Consider the following 19953-nt stretch of genomic DNA (forward strand, 5'->3'; position numbering starts at 1 on the left):
CTCGGGAAGCCTTTGTGGTTTGAGGTGACTGGAAAGGCTGAGCTGGACGCTGGACACAGGACACAGGGACATGGACAGGGGCCACGGGGATGGGGTGTACAGGATGAGGACAGGGCTGTTTTGCATAAAGCTGTCACAGCGGTATGGGGGTGTGTGGCAGGGTCCTGGCAGACCCCAGAGTTTGGGGGAAGCTGGGACCAGCCTGGGGACACTCTGGTGACTCAGCTGCCAGCCGTGTTCAGGGACCCTGACCAGAGAGGTGATGCCCACTGTAAAGATGCAGGTCCCCCGCAGCCCAGCCCCATTCTGTCCTGAACCCCAAGTTAGCAGACAGCAAGGGGCACGGGCACTGTGTTCTGAGTCGGCAGGGGCTGCAGAAGAGATGGTCTTGGGGCTCATGGGCCCTGACCCACATGACTCCCAGCAGTGATCCTGTTTGGGGGTGAGCTTACTGAGTAGGGGTCAGTAGTAGGTTGTTTGCTCCCAGTCCCTGCTGCCCCAGGCCTGCAATGGACAAGGCCTGGAGACCCCCACCCCTCGGGGCAGCTGGGAAGCAGGAGCTGGGTGGGGGAGCAGCAGCACGGAGTGGGGGCAGGGAACTCTATGTCCTGCCTGGGGTCTATCTGCTAAAAAAAAATGTTGACAAACACTTCATTATTATTAGAGATCTAGATGAATTTTGTTTTCCTCCAGAAAGGATCGGAGGTTCTCAAATCCATGTAAGGGACTAAGGGCAGTAATTTATTCAGAAAAATTAAACTGAACCTAGTAAATGACAAACAAACAAATGCTGAGCTAATACATGAGTATGTGTTTGCATATAAGAAGCTTTGTTGATTTAAATACCAAAAAGAGTTATCAGTAACATGGAACTGATAAGACAGGTGTAACTGAAGGGTTGGACGGCAGTGACATGTCAGAGAGGTCTTAGAAGCTGAAGTGTTCTAAGCTGCTATCAATCAAAGTAGGGTAATGCTGTTGACTCCAGCAAGTAACTGAGCTCAGGAACACAGGAGAGTGAGGTAAGCAGTGCCTACCTGAGACAAAATCAGATTGAACTCAAGTGTATTATTTTATATATATGCATATGTGTACATACTTCCTAGTAAGCACTGTTACAGATGGCCTGGCTCTGCTCCCCTAGGGCACATCCCTTGCCACCCTCCAGGGCCTGGCCCCCCTCCATTCCTCGCCCTCCAGGGCTAGGCCCCTCTCCCCTTTATGCCCTCCAGGGCCTGGGCCCCGCTCCCCTCCCGGTGCTCCAGGGCCAGGCCGCACTCCCCTCCTCCCCCCAGCCCTGGGCCCTGCTCCCCTCCTTGCCCTCCAGGAACTAGGCCCAGCTCCCCTTCTCACCTTCCAGGGCCTGGGCCCAGCTCCCCTCACTGCCTTCCAGGTCCAAATCTCGCTCCTCTCCTCGCCCTACAGGGCCTGGGCTCCGCTCCCCTCCTGGCCCTCCAGTGCCTGGCCCTACTCTCCTCTTTGACCACCAGGGCCTAGGCCCAGCTTCCCTCACCGCCCTCCAGGTCCAAATTTCGCTCCCCTCCTCTCCAGACAGGGCCTGGGCCCCACTTCCCTCCTTGCCCTCCAGGGCCAGACCATGCTCCCCTCTTCGCACTCCAGGGCCCACCCTCCTAGCTGGGCCCCGCTCCCCTCCTCGCCCACCAGGACCTGAGCCCTGGTCCCATCGCTGTCCTCCAGGGCTGGGCCCCCCTCTCCTGAAGCACAGGCCTTGCTGCCCCCCAGGGCCGGGCCCACTCCCCTCCTCGCCTTCCAGGGCCTGGCGCTGCTCCCCTCCTTTCCCTCCAGGGCCGCCCTGCTCCTCTAGGGCACATGCCTTGCCACCCTCCAGGGCCTGGCCCCCGCTCCTCTCCTTGCCCTGCAGGGTTATGAACCCCACTCCCCTCGCCGCCCTCCAGGGCCAGGCCACCCTCTCCTGAGGCATGGGGCTCGCTGCCCTCCAGGGCCAGGCCCCACTCCACTCCAGGCCTCCAGGGCTGTTCCACACTCCACTAGTCACCCTCCAGGGCCAGGCCCCACTCCACTCCAGGCCTCCAGGGCTGTTCCACACTCCACTAGTCACCCTCCAGGGCCAGGCCCCACTCCACTCCAGGCCTCCAGGGCTGTTCCACACTCCACTAGTCACCCTCCAGGGCCAGGCCCCACTCCCCTCCTTACCCTCCAGAGCCTGGTGCTGCCCCTGTCTTGCACTCCAGGGCCTGGTCCTGCGCCCCTCCTCGCCCTCCAGAGTGGCCCTCTTCACCCTCCAGGGCTGGTCCCCTGCTCCCCTAATCGCCCTCCAGTGCCAGGCCCTGCTCTTCTCTGGCGCGGCCCTGGTCACCCTCCAGAACCCTGCACCTCACCCTCTAGGCCCAGCACCTCACCTTCCTCCTACTCCAGGGCCGGGCCCACTCTCTTCCTTGCCCTCCAGGTCCAGGCCCTGCTCCCCACCCTCCAGGGACAGGCACGGCTCTCCTCAGCCATGGGCCGTGGTCCCCTCCTCGCCTTCAGGGCTGTGCCCAGCTCTCTTCCTAGCCCTCTAGGACCAGGCTCTGCTCCCCTCCTGGGCCCCGCTCCCCTCAGCTGGTGCCACGCCATCCTCCAGGGCCTGGCCCTGCTCCCCTGTGGTACAGCCCTCAACACCCTCCAGGGCTGGCCCAACTCCCCTCCTCGCCCACCAGGGCCTGGCCCTGATCCCCTCCTTGCCCTCCAGAGCCGGCCCCACTCCCTCAGGGTGTAGCCCTTGCCACCCTCCGGGGCCCGAGCCCAGCTCCCCTCACAGCCCTCCAAGGCCGGGCCCCCCAGCTCCTGAGGCACGGGCCTCGCTCCCTTCCAGGGCCAGGCCCCGCTCCACTAGCTGCCCTCCAGGGCCAGGCCCCACTCCACTAGCTGCCCTCCATGCCAGGGCCTGCTCCCCTCCTCACCCTCCAGAGCCCTTTCACTTCCCTCCTGCCCTTCCAGGGCCGGGCCCTGCACCACTAGCCACCATCCAGGGCCAGGCCCCGCCCCCTTCCTAGTCCTCCAGAGCCTGGCACCGCTCCCCTCCTTGCCCTCCAGAGCACAGCCCTGCTCCCCTCCCATCTCTCTTGAAATACACCTCATCGAATACTCTGCACCAGCACTGTGGTGCAGCAGGTTAAACCCAGGGGAGCGTCCTGGTTTCCAAGCTTCTAACCCAGCTCCCTACTGATGAACATGGGGAAGCAGCAGGTGACGGCCCCAAGTACCTGGGACCCTCGGGCGGGATACCTGGGTGGGATTCCAGGCTGCTGGCTTCAGCCTGGCCCCACCAGCCATTGGGACCATTTGCGAAGTGAAACAGAAGATGGAAGCGCCTTCTCTTCTCTCTCCTTCTGTGTCACTCTGCCTTTCAGAAATAAATAAATCTTTTAAACAACACTTCCTGGAACCCATACAACAAAAGTATAATGTAATCATGACCCCTCCTCCTCCTCCCTCTCTTCTAGCTGCACACACACACCTATTAATTGTTTTGTGAATAGAGTACTTTAAAAAAACACATAGAGGCCGGCACTACGGCTCACTAGGCTAATCCTCTGCCTGCGGCGCCAGCACACCGGATTCTAGTCCCGGCCAGGGCACCGGATTCTGTCCTGGTTGCCCCTCTTCCAGGCCAGCTCTCTGCTGTGGCCCGGGAGTGCAGTGGAGGATGGCCCAAGTGCTTGGGCCCTGCACCCCATGGGAGACCAGGAGAAGCACCTGGCTCCTGCCTTCGGATCAGCACAGCACGCCGGCCATTGGAGGGTGAACCAACGGCAAAAGGAAGACCTTTCTGTCTCTCTCTTTCACTGTCCACTCTGCCTGTCAAATCTTACAATGAAGATTTCTCCCATCCAAATGTCTGTGTTCATATGAGAAACATAGCAAAGTTACCAACCAAGCTAAGGAACTTTCAAATGAACTTTGTTCTAGCTCCCCACCTGGATAGAAACTTGGAAGGCAGGTTTTAAATACCCAATTATTCCTTAGTTTCAAACTACTGAGGGAGCCCCGGGCTCATGGCCTGTCCTGCCCCATGAGGGACAGGGGTGTGGACATCCACTAGGTCTTATTCCCGCTCCGCCCGTGCCTTGTCCGGTGTAGGAGGCCACACCCTGCAGAGTCTGCCCTCAGAAAGACTGGACTAGGAACCGGTCCCTGCACAAGGCCTGCACGCAGGTGCAGGGCAGCGTCAGCAGAAGATGCTGGAGTGTGTACAGCAGGGTCCAGGCCAGGACGTGGAGGGCTCCAGCCTGGGCTGCTCCTCTAGATCAACCGTCTGCGAACTGCAGTCCTGCAAGTTCAAGGTGGAAAGCGAATCTGAAATAACGTGCTGTTTAGTCCTGCTCAGCCCTGCAAGCATTAGACAGTCCTGGGAATCTGGTATTTCAGTGCAGTTGTGAAACAGCCTGCTGTTTGTTTTACACATTAAATAATAATCACTTAGAGCACGCTAAACACCAGCGCTTATTTTAAAGTGACCAGGTCAGACGTATAGTCATATCAGAGCTAAATTCAGGAATAAAGTTAAAGACGAGATTCTCCAAAATATCTAGCAAGACTCTTATTTCCCAGGAACTGACCATAAAACGCTACATTTAGTATTAACACAAATGTTATTAATGTAATGAACTGAGCTGCTTCTTCAAACTGCATCTGGAATTTGAATATTTAAAAATTTTCTCGGCTGGCGCCGTGGCTTAACAGGCTAATCTTCCGCCTTGTGGCGCCAGCACACCGGGTTCTAGTCCCGGTCGGGGCGCTGGATTCTATCCCGGTTGCCCCTCTTCCAGGCCAGCTCTCTGCTATGGCCCAAGAAGGCAGTGGAGGATGGCCAAAGTCCTTGGGCCCTGCACCCACATGGGAGACCAGGAGAAGCACCTGGCTCCTGGCTTCGGATCAGCGAGATGAGCCGGCCGCAGCGGCCATTGGAGGGTGAACCAACAGCAAAAAGGAAGACCTTTCTCTCTGTCTCTCTCTCTCTCTCACTATCCAATCTGCCTGTTTAAAAAAAAAAAAAAAAAAAATTTCTCAGAACTTTGAGTCCCATGCTTGTTGAAGGCGTACCAATCAAGTATTATTGGGCAAAATGACCAATTCATTTTATATGTCAATAATAAATACGGAAGGAAAATTCAATTCATTCTTTTATCAAATTGTTAAGATAATATTCTTAATCTGATCTTAAAATTTGACTATATAAATGTTAAAAGAAAAAACAAACTGCAGTTTATAAAATTGAAGTACAGTATCATGATTTTGAAAATTACTGCAATAAGAATTTGCAAAAGTTTGATAGAATTCTAGTATCTAGATTTCAAAAATAATTGTTTGCTTCAACTAGAATTACAGAGCATGTTTCTCCCCTAATACCTGGGATGTTCTAGTGTTTATTCCGTACCAGAAATATTGAAATTCTATGAGATTTCTACATGTTTTTTATTTTTATTTATTTATTTTTTTGACAGGCAGAGTGGACAGTGAAAGAGACAGAGAGAAAGGTCTTCCTTTGCCGTTGGTTCACCCCCCAAATGGCTGCCACAGCCAGTGAGCTGTGGCCGGTGCACTGCACCGATCCGAAGCCAGGAGCCAGGTGCTTCTCCTGGTCTCCCATGCGAGTGCAGGGCCCAAGGACCTGGGCCATCCTCCACTGCCTTCCCGGGCCACAGCAGAGAGCTGGCCTGGAAGAGGGGCAACCGGGACAGAATCCGGCGCCCCGACTGGGACTGGAACCCGGGGTGCTGGCATCGCAGGTGGAGGATTAGCCTAGTGAGCCTCAGCGCCGGCCAGAAGCAGTTGTTTTAAACATTTATTTATTTACTTGAGAGACAGAGTTACAGACAAAGAGTGGGAAAGACAGAGAGAAAGGTTTTATCTCCACTGCTTCACTTCCCAAATGGCCACAACAGCCAAAGCTGGGCCAAACTGATTCCAGGAGCCAGGAACTACTTCTGGGTCTCCCACATGAGTGCAGGGGCCCAAGCACTTGGGCCATCTTCTACTGCTTTCCCAGGCCATAGCAGAGAACTGGATCTGAAGAGGAGTATCTGGGACATGAACTAGTGCCCATATGGAATGCCAGTGGTACAGGTGGAGTCTTAGCCTACTACACTACACCACAGTGCTATTCCCTGGAATTAGGTTTTGAATATTTTCTTGAGTATATTCTGTCGTTCTGTGACCTTGGGAAAACGTTTTGGACTTTCTGTGAATGAAAAAGCACTGGTAGTGAGTTCAAGCTTTTTTATTTAAAATAATTTCTAGGCTGTGAGGCTTTGGAAACATGATGAATGCAACGCTACATTAACAAGATGTCATATATATACATATTTATGACATGTGTGTGTATATATATATATATACACAACATGTAACATGATAAAGTGGGTTTTATCACAGAAATGCAAGTGTGGTTCAACATCTATGAAAAATCAATGAAATCACATCAGCAGACGCGGCTCAATAGGCTAATCCTCCACCTTGCGGCGCCGGCACACCGGGTTCTAGTCCCGGCCGGGGCGCCGGATTCTGTCCTGGTTGCCCCTCTTCCAGGCCAGCTCTCTGCTGTGGCCAGGGAAGTGCAGTGGAGGATGGCCCAAGTCCTTGGGCCCTGCACCCCATGGGAGACCGGGAGAAGCACCTGGCTCCTGCCTTCGGATCAGTGCGGCGCGCCGGCCACGCCGGCCGTTGGAGGCTGAACCAACGGCAAGAGGAAGACCTTTCTCTCTGTCGCTCTCTCTGTCCACTTTGCCTGTCCAAAAAAAGAAACAAATGAACAGCTCAATAGATGCAGAGAATGCTTCTGTCACAAGATTCAACATCCCTTCATGATAAAAAAAAAACATAGCTCAAAATTATCAAATCTATATGATAAAACAATAGCCAATGTCATACCTAATGGGAAAAAGCAGAAAACAATTCCCCTGAGTTTTGGAACAAGAGAAGAACTCCACATAAACCATTCTTAGTCCATGTAATACCTCAAGTACTCACAAGAGTACTCAGGTAAAGAAAAGAAATAAAGGATGAAAATTGGGAAGGAGAAAGACAAAATATCTGTTTTTCGAGAAGACATGATTTTAGATGGAAAAACTTAAAACACTGCAGTAAAATATGTTGGGAGTGATAAACCAGTAAGTCACAGGATACAAAATCAATGTACAAAAAAAGTTGCATTCTTCCACACCAATAATGATCCTCTCTAAAGGTAAGTTTAAGATCTTTGTAAAAAGTAAGAATGGGAATAGGAGAGGGAAGAGGAAGAAGGATGGGAATACGGGAGGGGTGGAGGGTAGAGTGGAATGTGTCACCATCTTCCTGTATCTGTATATATGAAATACATGAAATTTGTGTATCTTAAATAAAATAAAAAGTATGAGACAGGAAAAAAGAAACCTAAATTTACAATAGCTACAAAGTTAAATATTTAGTAATTAATTTAACCAAATAAGTGAAAGATCACAATAAAATTATAAAGCACTGATGAAATAAATCATCAGACATATGAAAATGTAGAGATATCCTCTGCTCATGAATTAGAAGAATTAACATTAAAATGTTCATCTTCTCTAGGAAATCTACAGATTCAATGCAACTCCTATCAAAATACCAATGACATTCTTTATACAGTCAGAAAAAAAAATTCAAACATTCATATGGAACCACAGAAGACCAAGAGCAGCCAAAGTGACCCTACACACAAAAAATATAAAGCTGGGGGCATAACAATACCTGATTTCACCAAGGAATAGTAATTAAAATAGGATGACACTGGCATGAAGTGGGTATAAACATCAATGAAAACACAAAAAATACATAAAAACAAATATTCATAGATAACAGCTAGCTGATTTTTGATGGAAATCCCACAGTATTTTCAATACGTGGTGCTGACAATACTAGATATAAATATACAGAATTAAATGTTTACCTTTCACCACATATAAAAATCAACTCAGATGGACCAAACCTAAACCTGAGACCTGAAAATACGAAACTGTTGGAATAAAACGTAAGGAGACTTTTTTTTTTTTTTTGGACAGGCAGAGTGGACAGTGAGAGAGACAGAGAGAAAGGTCTTCCTTTTTCCATTGGTTCACCCACCAATGGCTGCTGCAGCCGGCGCACACAAAGGCCACTAGCAATTGGTGATGTCCCAAGAATTGGTGGACATATGAAGTTCAAGATGGACTTGGATGAGGGTGCACTGCTCAGGAATCAGTAGGTGCTCACAAGTTCTGCGCCTTGAGACACATGACACGACCCCTGTATCTGGCGTCTGATGTGAGATGACGAATGGTGGCTCTCCAAATAGACGACGTGTCAGAGGCTGACATCCTCATCAAGCACACAGACCCCTCAGGAATGAATTTGCTTGATCTCTGAAAATAGCACTTCCACTTCACAAGAGATTCTCAGTGGCTGGAGGGCCCGGCTCACGGTTCTGAGTGAGGTAGTCCAAACTCTCTGTGTCACTAAAAGCTCCAAGCTAATTTGAAGTCCTTTACCCATGCAACCCTCAGAACCAAAAGCTATCCACTGAGCAGTCCTTAGCTTTTTCTTCGGAAGTACACCGGACCAAGGCGCATCCTTGTGGGTGACTGGTGAGACAGGTGGGTCTTAGGATCCAGTAGAGGTGAGGAAGTTGGTGTCATTAGGAAGTAAACTATGCTGGGCTTCCTGGGTTGAAACCGAATCATCGAGGAAAAGGAGATACATGTGGATGTGTGATGAATTTTTCTGAACTCCTTTTTCAAAATATAGACCAAAAATCTGAGGTTGCAAGCGCTCATCTCTGGGACTAAGGCCCCCAGCCACTGGGTCAGGAAGTCAGTTGCTGATGTTCCAGGCCCATTTTTCCTACTTTCCTCCTCCTCTTGATTATCAGTTGAAATGATGTCCTCAATATAGTGTCACAGGTAGATGCTAGATGACATCTGAAGGCCAGCCAGATCCTATTAACGTAGACCATGAGCCCTGGAGGACCACAGAGGCAGCCCACTGGAAGTCTCATAAAGGTGCCTTCAAATTAAAAAGCAAATGGTACCAAGTCTCCACAAGACAGACACAATAAAGTGCTTGCCACACAAAGAATGGCAACATGACCAGAGGCAGTCCGATAACGTCAAGTGAGGCAAATTCAAAGGGAGTGATCCAGTCAATGGGAGATCTGTTTTCTTGTCTTTCCATGAAACATAATGAATAATGCTGAAGTGAGTGAATACAGAAATCACTGGGTCCAAGGTGGCTTATTTGGGGCTGTCCTGGGGCGGGCAGCTTTGCCACTCAAGGGCGGTGGCTGCACACACTCGCTAGGAGCGCTTCCCAGCCTCCGTAGCGCTCTCTGATTCTGCATTGTACACAGTCTGTTGCTACACAGAGGCCCCTGCTGCACACCCACCGCAGCAGACAAAGGGACAGATCATGGTCACTCCGTGTGCTACCGTGACGCCATCTGTGTGTGCTCTCCAACAAGCTGCACAGGGTCTTGAAGCAGTTCAGTGAGAGCTGCCGGCTGCCCAGTCTGTTGCCTGGTGATGTGTAGACTCCTTCCTGTTAGAACACAGCCAAGCTTGCCCTTCTCCAGGGTCCCTGTGCAGGCTGTGAGCAGGCTCTGCGTCTCCTTCCACAGCAAGGTGTGTACCTCTGTGTGGACTCCCCGGTGTCTGAGCTACGGCACTTCACCCTCTGAGACAGTCACAGAGGGCCAGCTGCTTTCTTAACCATGTCCTGGTGGTGCGTGGCAGCAGGTGAGGGGCAGCCAGCAGCATCTGGTGCATCCAGACTCACCATCACACAACACACAAGACCCTGCCTCACCCAGGTGGAGGTACACATGTCTGACCTGCTCCCATGAGACCACGTGACTTCCATGCTGTGGCCAGCAGCACTCGGCACACAACCTCGAGGACAGGCCTTCCCTTGAGAAGCCTCACCGTCTCACTGGGGGTCTGTGGAGGGACACGGAAAGCAGTGATAAACCAATGGGCGAGCCCACGCACTCCACTAGACCATCAGTCCACAAGTCCACCAGGGACTATTCCAATTCCCATATTCTAACACACAACAGAGACATTTTCCACAGGTAAACCTGGAGCCTTTCTGACATGCTCTTATATTTATAACATGAAATATTCCTCAACCCAACTGTTAACAATAACTGAATTAACCAACATTGTAGCATACATGATGTTGTGCATGGAAAAATCTAAACACTCCACCAAAACAGGGTTCAAGATGAAAAACCAGTTCAATAAAGTTACAGGTTACAAAATCAACATACAAAAACTAGCTTTTTTATATGCTAATATCCAATTTGCCAAAAATGAAATCTAAAAATTATTCCCATACACAATAGGGACAAAAATAAATTATTTAGGTTGTAACCAACCAGGTGAACGATATCTACAATAAAAATTCTATGACTTTGAAGAAATAAATCATCCAGGACACACAAAATGGAAAAATATAACTTGCTCATGGATTTGAAGTATTAATAGAATTAAAATACCTATATTACCTAAGGCAATCTACAAATTAAATGAAATTCCTATCCAACACAAATGGCATTTTTCACAGAATGAGAAAATAATCCTAAAATCTGTAAGAAATCACAAAAGACCAGGAATAGCCAAAGTGATCCTGAACAGAAATTGAAAAAAAGCAACCTGGAGGCATCAGAATACCTGACTTCAAAGCTTACTACAAAGCTATAGCAATCAAAGCAGCATGACAGTGAAAAATTAATTAATTAATTAATCCAAACAGGTAGTGCCAATTGATTTTTCAGGAACGTGCCCAGACTATACATTGGAAAAAGTATAATCTCTTCAGTAAGTGGTGCTGGCAAAATTGGCTCCATCTATGTAGAATTGAAGATTTCCCCTCTTATTGTATCAAATGGCTGCAAGTGCAGGACGCCATGCTCAGTGACATTATCCTGACACAACAAGACAAATATTAGATATTCTCCTTTACGTACGGGAGCTAAAATTTTCTTTTTAAACATTAGCCAACAACAAAAGAAAAACAGAAAAGAAACTAATGATGTGTGTGTCAGTATTGCCGCAAATATAGTTTTGTCAAACCTTTCTTTTATATCTTTGTCAAACAAACTTAAGAATTATATGCTACTATAATTGTAATAATTTGTGATTACTTAAAATTTTTTTTAACTTTTATTTAGTAAATATAAATTTCCAAAGTACAGTTTATGGATTACAACGGCTTTCCCCCCCCTATAACTTCCCTCCCACTCGCACCCCTCCCCTCTCCCGCTCCCTTTCCCATTCCATTCACATCAAGATTCATTTTCAATTATCTTTATATACAGAAGATCGATTTAGTACATATTAAGTAAAGATTTCATCAGTTTGCACCCACACAGAAACACAAAGTGTAAAATACTGTTTCAGTACTAGTTATAGCATTACTTCACATTGGAAAACACATTAAGGACAGATCCCACATGAAGAGTAAGTACACAGTGACTCCTGTTGTTGACTTAACAATTTGACACTCTTATTTATGGCATCAGGAATCTCCCTAGGCTCTAGTCATGAGTTGCCAAGGCTATGGATGCCTTTTGAGTTCGCCAAGTTCGATCTTATTTAGACAAGGTCATAGTCAAAGTGGAAGCTCTCTCCTCCCTTCAGAGAAAGGTACCTCCTTCTTTGATGGCCCCGTTCTTTCCACTGGGATCTCACTCACAGAGATCTTTCATTTAGGTCTTCTTTTTTTTTTTTTTCCCCAGAGTGTCTTGCCTTTCCATGCCTAAAATACTCTCATGAGCTCTTCACCATATCCGAATGCCTTAAGGGCTGATTCTGATGCCAGAGTGCTATTTAGGACATCTGCCATTCTATGAGTCTGCTGTGTATCCCGCTTCCCATGTTGGATCATTCTCTCCCTTTTTGATTCTATCAGTTAGTATTAGCAGACACTAGTCTTGTTTGTGTGATCCCTTTGACTCTTAGACCTATCAGTGTGATCAATTGTGAACTGAAATTGATCACTTGGACTAGTGAGATAGCATTGGTACATGCCACCTTGATGGGATTGTATTGGAATCGCCTGGCACATTTCTAACTCCACCATTTGGGCAAGTCCGATTGAGCATGTCCCAAATTGTACATCTCCCTCTCTTATCCCCACTCTTATATTTAACAGGGATCACTTTTCAGTTAAATTTAAACACCTAAGAATAATTGTGTGTTAATTACAGAGTTCAACCAATAGTACTAGAACAAAAAAAATATTAAAAGTGTTAAAGTATTAAATTGTACAACAACAGTCAGGACAAGGGCTGATCAAGTCACTGTTTCTCATAGTGTCCATTTCACTTCAACAGGTTTCCCCTTTGGTGCTCAGTTAGTTGTATATGAGTGTAGTAGACATTTTTATAGAAAGGTTTTTTTAATAAATATAAATTTCATAAGTACAGCTTTTGGATTATAGCGGTTCCTCCCCCCATACTGGCCCTCCCACCCACAAACCATCTCACCTCCTACTCCCTCTCCCATCCCATTCTTCATTAAGATTCATTTGTAATTATCTTTTTATATAAAAGTTCAACTCTAAACTAAGTAAGATTTCAACAGTTTTCACCCACAGAGACCCACAAAATATAAAGTACTGTTTAAAGACTAGTTTTACGGTTAATTCTTGTAGTATAACACATTAAGGCCAGAGGTCCTACATGGGGAGCAAGTGCACAGTGACTCCTGTTGTTGATTTAACAATTGACACTCTTATTTATGACGTCAGTAAACACCCGAGGCTCCTATCATGAGCTGCCAAGGCTATGGAAGCCTCTTTTTTTTATGTTTTATTTTTTTGACAGGCAGAGTGGACAGTGAGAGAGACAGAGAAAAAGGTCTTCTTTTCACCATTGGTTCACCCTCCAATGGCCACTGCAGACGGCGCGCTGTGACTGGCGCACCGCGCTGATCCAAAGCCAGGAGCCAGGTGCTTCTCCTGGTCTCCCATGCGGGTGCAGGGCCCAAGCACTTGGGCCATCCTCCACTGCACTCCCGGGCTGGACTGGAAGAGGGGCAACCAGGAGAGAATCCAGCACCCCGACCAGGACTAGAACCCGGTGTGTTAGTGCTGCAGGTGGAGGATCAGCCTATTGAGCCATGGTGCCGGCCTGAAAGCCTCTTAAGTTCACAAACTCTGACCTTATTTAGACCAGGCCAAAAGCAAAGTGGAAGTTCTCTCCTCCCTTCAGAGAAAGGTACCTCCTTCTTTGATGGCCCTTTCTTTCCCCTGGGATCTCACTCACAGAGATCTTTCATTTAGGTGATTTTTTGCCACAGTGTCTTGGCTTTCCATGCCAGAAATGCTCTCATGGGCTTTTTAGCCAGATCTGAATGCCTTAAGGGCTGATTCTGAGGTCAGAGTGCTGTTTAGGGCATTTGTCGTTCTACGAGTCTGCTGAGTGGCCTGCTTCCCATGTTGGATCATTCTCTCCTTTTTAATCCTATCTACTATTATTAGCAGACACTTGGTCTTATTTATATGATCCCTCTGACACTTCATGCCATCTTACTAGTTAAATTGATCAGTTTAAGTTCATAACTGATCACAAAGAGAGGACTTTTTTGTCTGCTTATTTTTTATTGCCCTTGCTTATATTCTTCCTTACTAGCTGAGCTCTTTATTCAGTGGAATATTAAGCTCTCAGGAGGTAAATTTAAATATACACTATATCAAAATAGACAACCCCTCACTTTTTAAATTTTTGGTTTGTTAAGAATTGTGTACAAATTGAAATGTCTCTGTAGTGAATCTCAACAACCAATAACATATCAAATATGAAAAAAAGCTTATCTAGTTTTCATTGTAGTGCTCTGATGCTATTCAATTCCACATACACATGAAAACATACCACCATTTTTCTTAATTAAAGGAAACAATCTAAAATAAATATCCATCACCAACATAAAATACAGCATAGTAGCCGTTTGAGCATGACAAGAAGGAACAGTTCAGTTATTCCCAGGTTATGTTTGTGCTTTTATTAATGAATCATTTTCAAATACCATCACACTCGTTGTGACATTAATCATTTAAAACCCTTAACTTTATACACCAAGTAATATGTTGGTATTTTTACTCAAATTTTATCAACAAAAATTCTACATATTTATGGGCTAGTGTGACATTTCAATACTCATGTAATATTTGTACTGATCAAATCTACATTTACCTTTTGACATGATTTTATGGTTGGAGCCCTGAGCGCCTTTATTTCGTTTTCTAGTAAAAGATAGATTACTGTGAGCTACATACATCCGCCTGCATTATCCTAGGAAATCACTCAATGATCTAATGCTACTGAGATACGTAATCATCCGTAAACCAACTTTCCCACCTAGTTTTAGTATTGCAATTGGTTTCAAAAGCAAAACACAGAGAAACAATAAGAGGGAGAAGGGGAGGGGGAGGGGGGGGGGGAGGGGTAGGGAGAGGGGGAGGGAGAGACCCACCCATCTAGTAGTTCATTACCCAAATGCCCACAGTACTCAGGGCTGATCTGACTAGGCTGAGCTGGGAGATGGTCTCCAATGTGGTAGCAAGAATCCAACTACTTAAGCCATCACTGCTGCCACTGGTATCCTGAGCATTGTCTTTCCCACTGTACCAAATGACTATCCTTCAAAAAACTTTCTGACATAACCTCATATAGCCCTGGCTTTCAGAGCAGGAGGCCACAGTCCCCTGTCTGGACCCCATCACTGCATGGTCTCCTACACCCCCATCACCATGCATGCCTCCCTATGTGCCTCACACATGCTCCCTAACTTCAACCAGCCCACGTCTCCACCGCATATGCAGTATATCATAACACAGCTTCAGACAGGTATGTGGATATGCAGTTTGTTTCTGCCTGAGATATGGGTACCTTGGGTCTCTTGAGTGTACGTTTAACAATCCCAGAGTGCCATGAGGCCCAGTGTCACCTGGGGACCTAGTACCACAGATAGAACAGAACATCAGAGCCCTAAAGCTAGGACCGAGGCACGGGACTCAGACCATGAGCCGGCAGGTAAGGGTCAACCTGGCTTCTGCCAGCTTCTGCCAAACTCCTGCTCAGCTCCAGCCACAGCATCTGGTTGAATGGATCCAACTGAAGACACTGGGAACCCTGGCCTACTAGGGTTGCCACACATGCAGTCACTGGATATAAGGGCCCTCGTCTGAGGCAGAAGCAACCTGGATATCCACACGTCTAAAATCAAAACTGATCATTGTTATACCACATATCAAAGTCCACTCAAAATGAACTGAAAGTCCACAAAGAAGATCTGAATACTTACAACTTATAAAATAGAAAATTCCTTGACATTAGCCTCAACAGTGGTTGCTTATGTGTAACAACTAAAACACAGAGAGCAAAAGCAAATATAAGGAAATGAAATTACAACAAACTAACAAGTTTTTACTCAGGAAAGCAAATATCAATGAAATGAAAAGGCAAACCAATGAATAGGAGAAAATACTAACAATCTGTGTGATCAAGGGAGTAATACAAGGAATGCATACGAATAAGAAGCAAAGAATACAATTAAAAATGGACAAAGGACTGAATCAATGTTTTCCAACAAAGACAATGTACCCAGTGGGTATGTGAAAAAGTTCTAGGGCCAGCGCCGGGGCTCAACAGGCTAATCCTCCGCCTGCAGCGCTGGCACACCAGGTTCTAGTCCCGGTCAGGGTGCCGGATTCTATCCCGGTTGCCCCTCTTCCAGGCCAGCTCTCTGCTATGGCCCGGGAGTACAGCGGAGGGTGGCCCAAGTGCTTGGGCCCTGCACCCCGTGGGGGACCAGGAGAAGTACCTGGCTCCTGCCTCCGGATCAGCGCAGTGTGCTGGCCGCAGTGCGCCAGCTGTGGCGGCCATAGGAGGGTGAACCAACGGCAAAGGAAGACCTTTCTCTCTGTCTCTCTCTCTCGATGTCCACTCTGCCTGTCAAAAAAAAAAAAAAAAAAAAAAAAAAAAAAAAAAAATTCTGAACATTGCTATCATCAGCAAAATGCAAATCAAGACAACCGTTATTACCCCTTATCTGTTGAATGGCTACTATTAAAAAGTTAAAACATAACAAGTATTGGGTAAAATGTAGAGAAAATGAAACACACAGTATTGGAGGGAATGTAAATTGTAACATCCATTATGAAAAGCAATATGGAAGTTCCTCAAATAAAATTTAAAAAGCATTATTGGCCATGAATCCAAAAGAAAATCACCATCTCAAATAACAGTCTGCACCCCCACATTCACTTCAGCATCCTTCACAATTGCACAATATGGAAATAACCCAAATGTTTGTTGATGGACACATAAGGAAAAGTGGGATACACACACAGTGGAATCCTCACCAAACCCTAAAAAGAAAGGAAACGCTACTACTCGTCACAAGATGGACCCAAAAGTATGCAACTATAGGACAATACACTGAGTGAAACAAGACACAGAAATAAGAAATACTACCTGATCACACTTACATGTGGAATATACAAAAGTCAGACTTACACAGTCAGAGAGCAGGATGGTGTTTGTGATGAACTGGGAGTATGAAAATGAAGAGGTGTTAGTCAAACGACATAAATATATGGTTATGGGGCTGGAGCTGGGGTGTAAAAGCTTGAGCCTCCACCTGGACTGCCAGCATCCCTCATGGGCACCAGATCGAGTCCCAGCTGCTCCACTTCCCGTTCACCTCCCTGCTAATGTGCCTGGGAAAGCACCAGAAGATGACCCAACAACGTGGGCTCCTGTGCCAAAGTGGGAGACCTGGAACAACAAGGTCCTGGCTCCTGGCTTCCTCCCGGCCCAGCCCTTCCACTGAGGACATTTGAGGAGGGAAACAATGCATGAGATATTCAGGGCCTGCTTCCTGCCTTTCAAACACATCTAAAAAAATCAAATTTACAGTTATTATGTGATAAGGTTTTAAAAATCTAATATACACTGGGTAACTAATTAACATTATATTCTGTACTGTGATTTCCTAAGGTCAGTGTTCTTAAAGAATACTATAAACACGATAGGAGTGTGAGTGGGATGGTGGGTATGGCCGGGAGAATTACTAGGCTCCTAAAGTTGTATTTATCGAATGCATTAAGTTTGTACACCTTAAATAAAAATTATCTGGGAAAATACATAAATAAATAAAATAAATTTTAAAAAACACTGTAAGAGTGATACATATATTAAGTAGCTTCATTGTACTAACCCTTTCATAGTGTATTCTAAGTACCAGGAGAGTCAAAAGGTTTGTGTGAAAATGCAATATAAAGATAAGGCTCATATAAAAATACACATTGCAGCCTTGAATATATACAATTTTTGTTTCTCAGTTATACCGTAATAAGACTGAAAAAATAAAACAGGCAAAAATAGGTTCCTATACTTAAAATGCAAATAAAAATTAAGGAACTTAGGTTAATATTGTGAGGACTTGGTAGGATTCATGGGAGAGAAACGATTTTTAAAAAATTCACGATTGGGGCCGGCCCTGTGGCATAGCAGGTGAGCTCACCAAATGCAGTGCGGCATCCCATATGGGCATTCTACCAGACATTTAAAGAACTAACTCCAATTCTTCTCAAACTATTTAGAACAATCGAAACAGAGGGAATCCTCCCACATTCTATGAAGCCAGCATCACCTTAATTCCTAAACCTGAACAAGATGCAGCAGAGAAAAGAGAATTACAGACCAATTGCCCTGATGAACATTGACGCAAAAATCCTTAATAAAATTCTGGCCAATAGAATGCAACAACACAGCAGAAAGATCATCCACCCTGGTACACAGGGATGGTTCAACGTTCGCAAATCAATCAATGCGATACACCACATTGACAAACTGCAGAAGAAAAACCATATGATTATCTCAATAGATGCACAGAAAGCATTTGATAAAATACAACACCCTTTCATGATGAAAACTCTAAGCAAATTTAGTATAGAAGGAGATTTATATCTTGAAAATAAAGATTTGGGAATTCTATCAAGAGAATAGTTAAGACAATATCTAAGTAACATATTACATTGTCACCTGTATCTGCAGGAAATCAGGAAAGTGAAAAGTGAAATGAGAATTATAAATTACTATATGCTATTCTCCCACCAATGTGTGTACATTCCTATATGCATATAACATAGTCACATATTATAGGCAGGTTGTGAATTGGTCCAATTAAATCATGGAACTGAAAACGCAGGGCCTGCTTCATCAGGATGTGACCAGTGACACTGCAACTGTGCCAACCTCAAAAGAGTACACTCTCTGCTGTCCAAATTCTTACTGAATTTCACTTGAATCTGTGTTTTGTAAATGAAGTCTGATAGGAAGATGGGACAAGTGCAGGGCTTGGGGCCAGGGGGCTCATGCACAGTTTGATCTCACTGACTCACTGGGACAGGTCTTGGTCACAGTCCTCAGGTTCACTGCCCTAAAAAGCCTCCCCTTTCCCATCACTGGTGACCACTATGGCCCTTGGTTCAAAGGAATAGTTGGGTGTGGCACATTATGTTTAGAGAACACATGTTTGGGGAGGCACCACGGTAGTTTCTCACCTAAACTCAACCTAAATTCCTAGGGTTTCCATATTTAAATGCATGACAATGTTTAAACAATACAACCTGCATTTTCAGTTCCTACTAGGAGCTACACATTGTGGAGTTAGTTCTGTCAAGGTTTAGAACTTACACCTTCTTTTAATTTTCACAATGACATTCTCTGTTTAATAATCACAAGAAAGGAAGGAGAGAGGAGGACAGGATGGTGGTGCGGGGGAAGGTGGGAAGTATCACTATGCTCCTCAATCTATGTGTATGAAATACATGCTATCTGTTCACCTTTATATAAACAAAAAGTTATAAAACAAAAGAAATTTAGCTGTGAAAGCTGCAAGATGAAATGTATGAACCAAATGGAGATACCACGTATTTAAGTTGAAGAACAAAGCCAAACATGACAATACCACAATATGAAACCAGGACGTTCACGGCAGTATGACAGGCCCTTCCCCGTGGAATGAGTAGCAGCACATGTCTACAGATCCTAGTCACCAGGGGTGGAACCTCTGCCAGGGTTACAGGTGCACACTCTGCACTTGCTTCACTGGATCGATAGGTGGCGATGTCTTCATTTCATTGACCAGGTTGCTTCAGAACCCATGTTCATAAATGGCAGGACCCCAACAGATATCATGAAGTATTTCACTGGAAAACTGTGGGTCCCACTACATTTACCATGTTATCTCTATGTACCTCAAAAGTTTAGGGGTCTGCAAGAATTACTCAAATTCTACCTGCACAGAGCAGAGGACTATAGCCCATGGACAACAGTCTACCACAAGAATATTTCTTGGGGATGGCACTGTGGTGTAGCAGGTAAAGCCTCTACCTGCAATGCCAGGCATCTCATAAGAGCACTGGCTTGAGTCCCCACTGCTCCACTTGTGATCCAGCTCTCTGCTATGGCCTAGTAAAGTGGAAGATGGCCCAAGTGCTTCGCCCCTGCACCCATGTGGGAGATCCAGAAGAAGCTCCTGGCTCCTGGCTCCAGGATCAGCTCAGCTCTGGCCATTGCGGCCATCTGGGGAGTGAACCAGCTGCCTCTGCCTTTCTGTAGCTCTGCCTTTCAAATACATAAATAAATATTAAAAAAACCTTTCTTTCCCCATTTGACACTCACGTCATCTTCCACAGTTATCAGATGGGAAAATCAAGCAAAGCGTTTGATTATCATAGGAGGGGTTACCAATCACATAGAACTCAGTGTTTGTTGAAGCAGCAATTTTCAGTTTAACATCATATGTTAGAAAATGTTTACAAAGTTTAAATGTCTTTGAAAGCAGCACTCTTGGCCGGCGCCGTGGCTTAACAGGCTAATCCTCCGCCTTGCGGCGCCAGCACACCGGGTTCTAGTCCCGGTTGGGGCGC

The 19953-nt window shown here is 46.1% G+C and overlaps 1 protein-coding gene across 1 annotated transcript in view; it reads right to left on the minus strand.

Annotated features, from left to right (window-relative positions):
• Positions 1-6772: 6772 nt before the first annotated feature.
• LOC133751885 (developmentally-regulated GTP-binding protein 1-like) overlaps positions 6773-19953 on the minus strand; it is a 39582-nt gene continuing 26401 nt past the window's right edge. The window contains 1 exon segment of the mRNA XM_062182077.1: positions 6773-9947. Within this exon segment, the coding sequence (XP_062038061.1) occupies position 9947 (1 nt within the window). The 3' untranslated portion in view covers positions 6773-9946.

Source organism: Lepus europaeus, chromosome 23 (genome assembly GCF_033115175.1).
Source record: "Lepus europaeus isolate LE1 chromosome 23, mLepTim1.pri, whole genome shotgun sequence".
Lineage (NCBI taxonomy): Eukaryota > Metazoa > Chordata > Mammalia > Lagomorpha > Leporidae > Lepus > Lepus europaeus.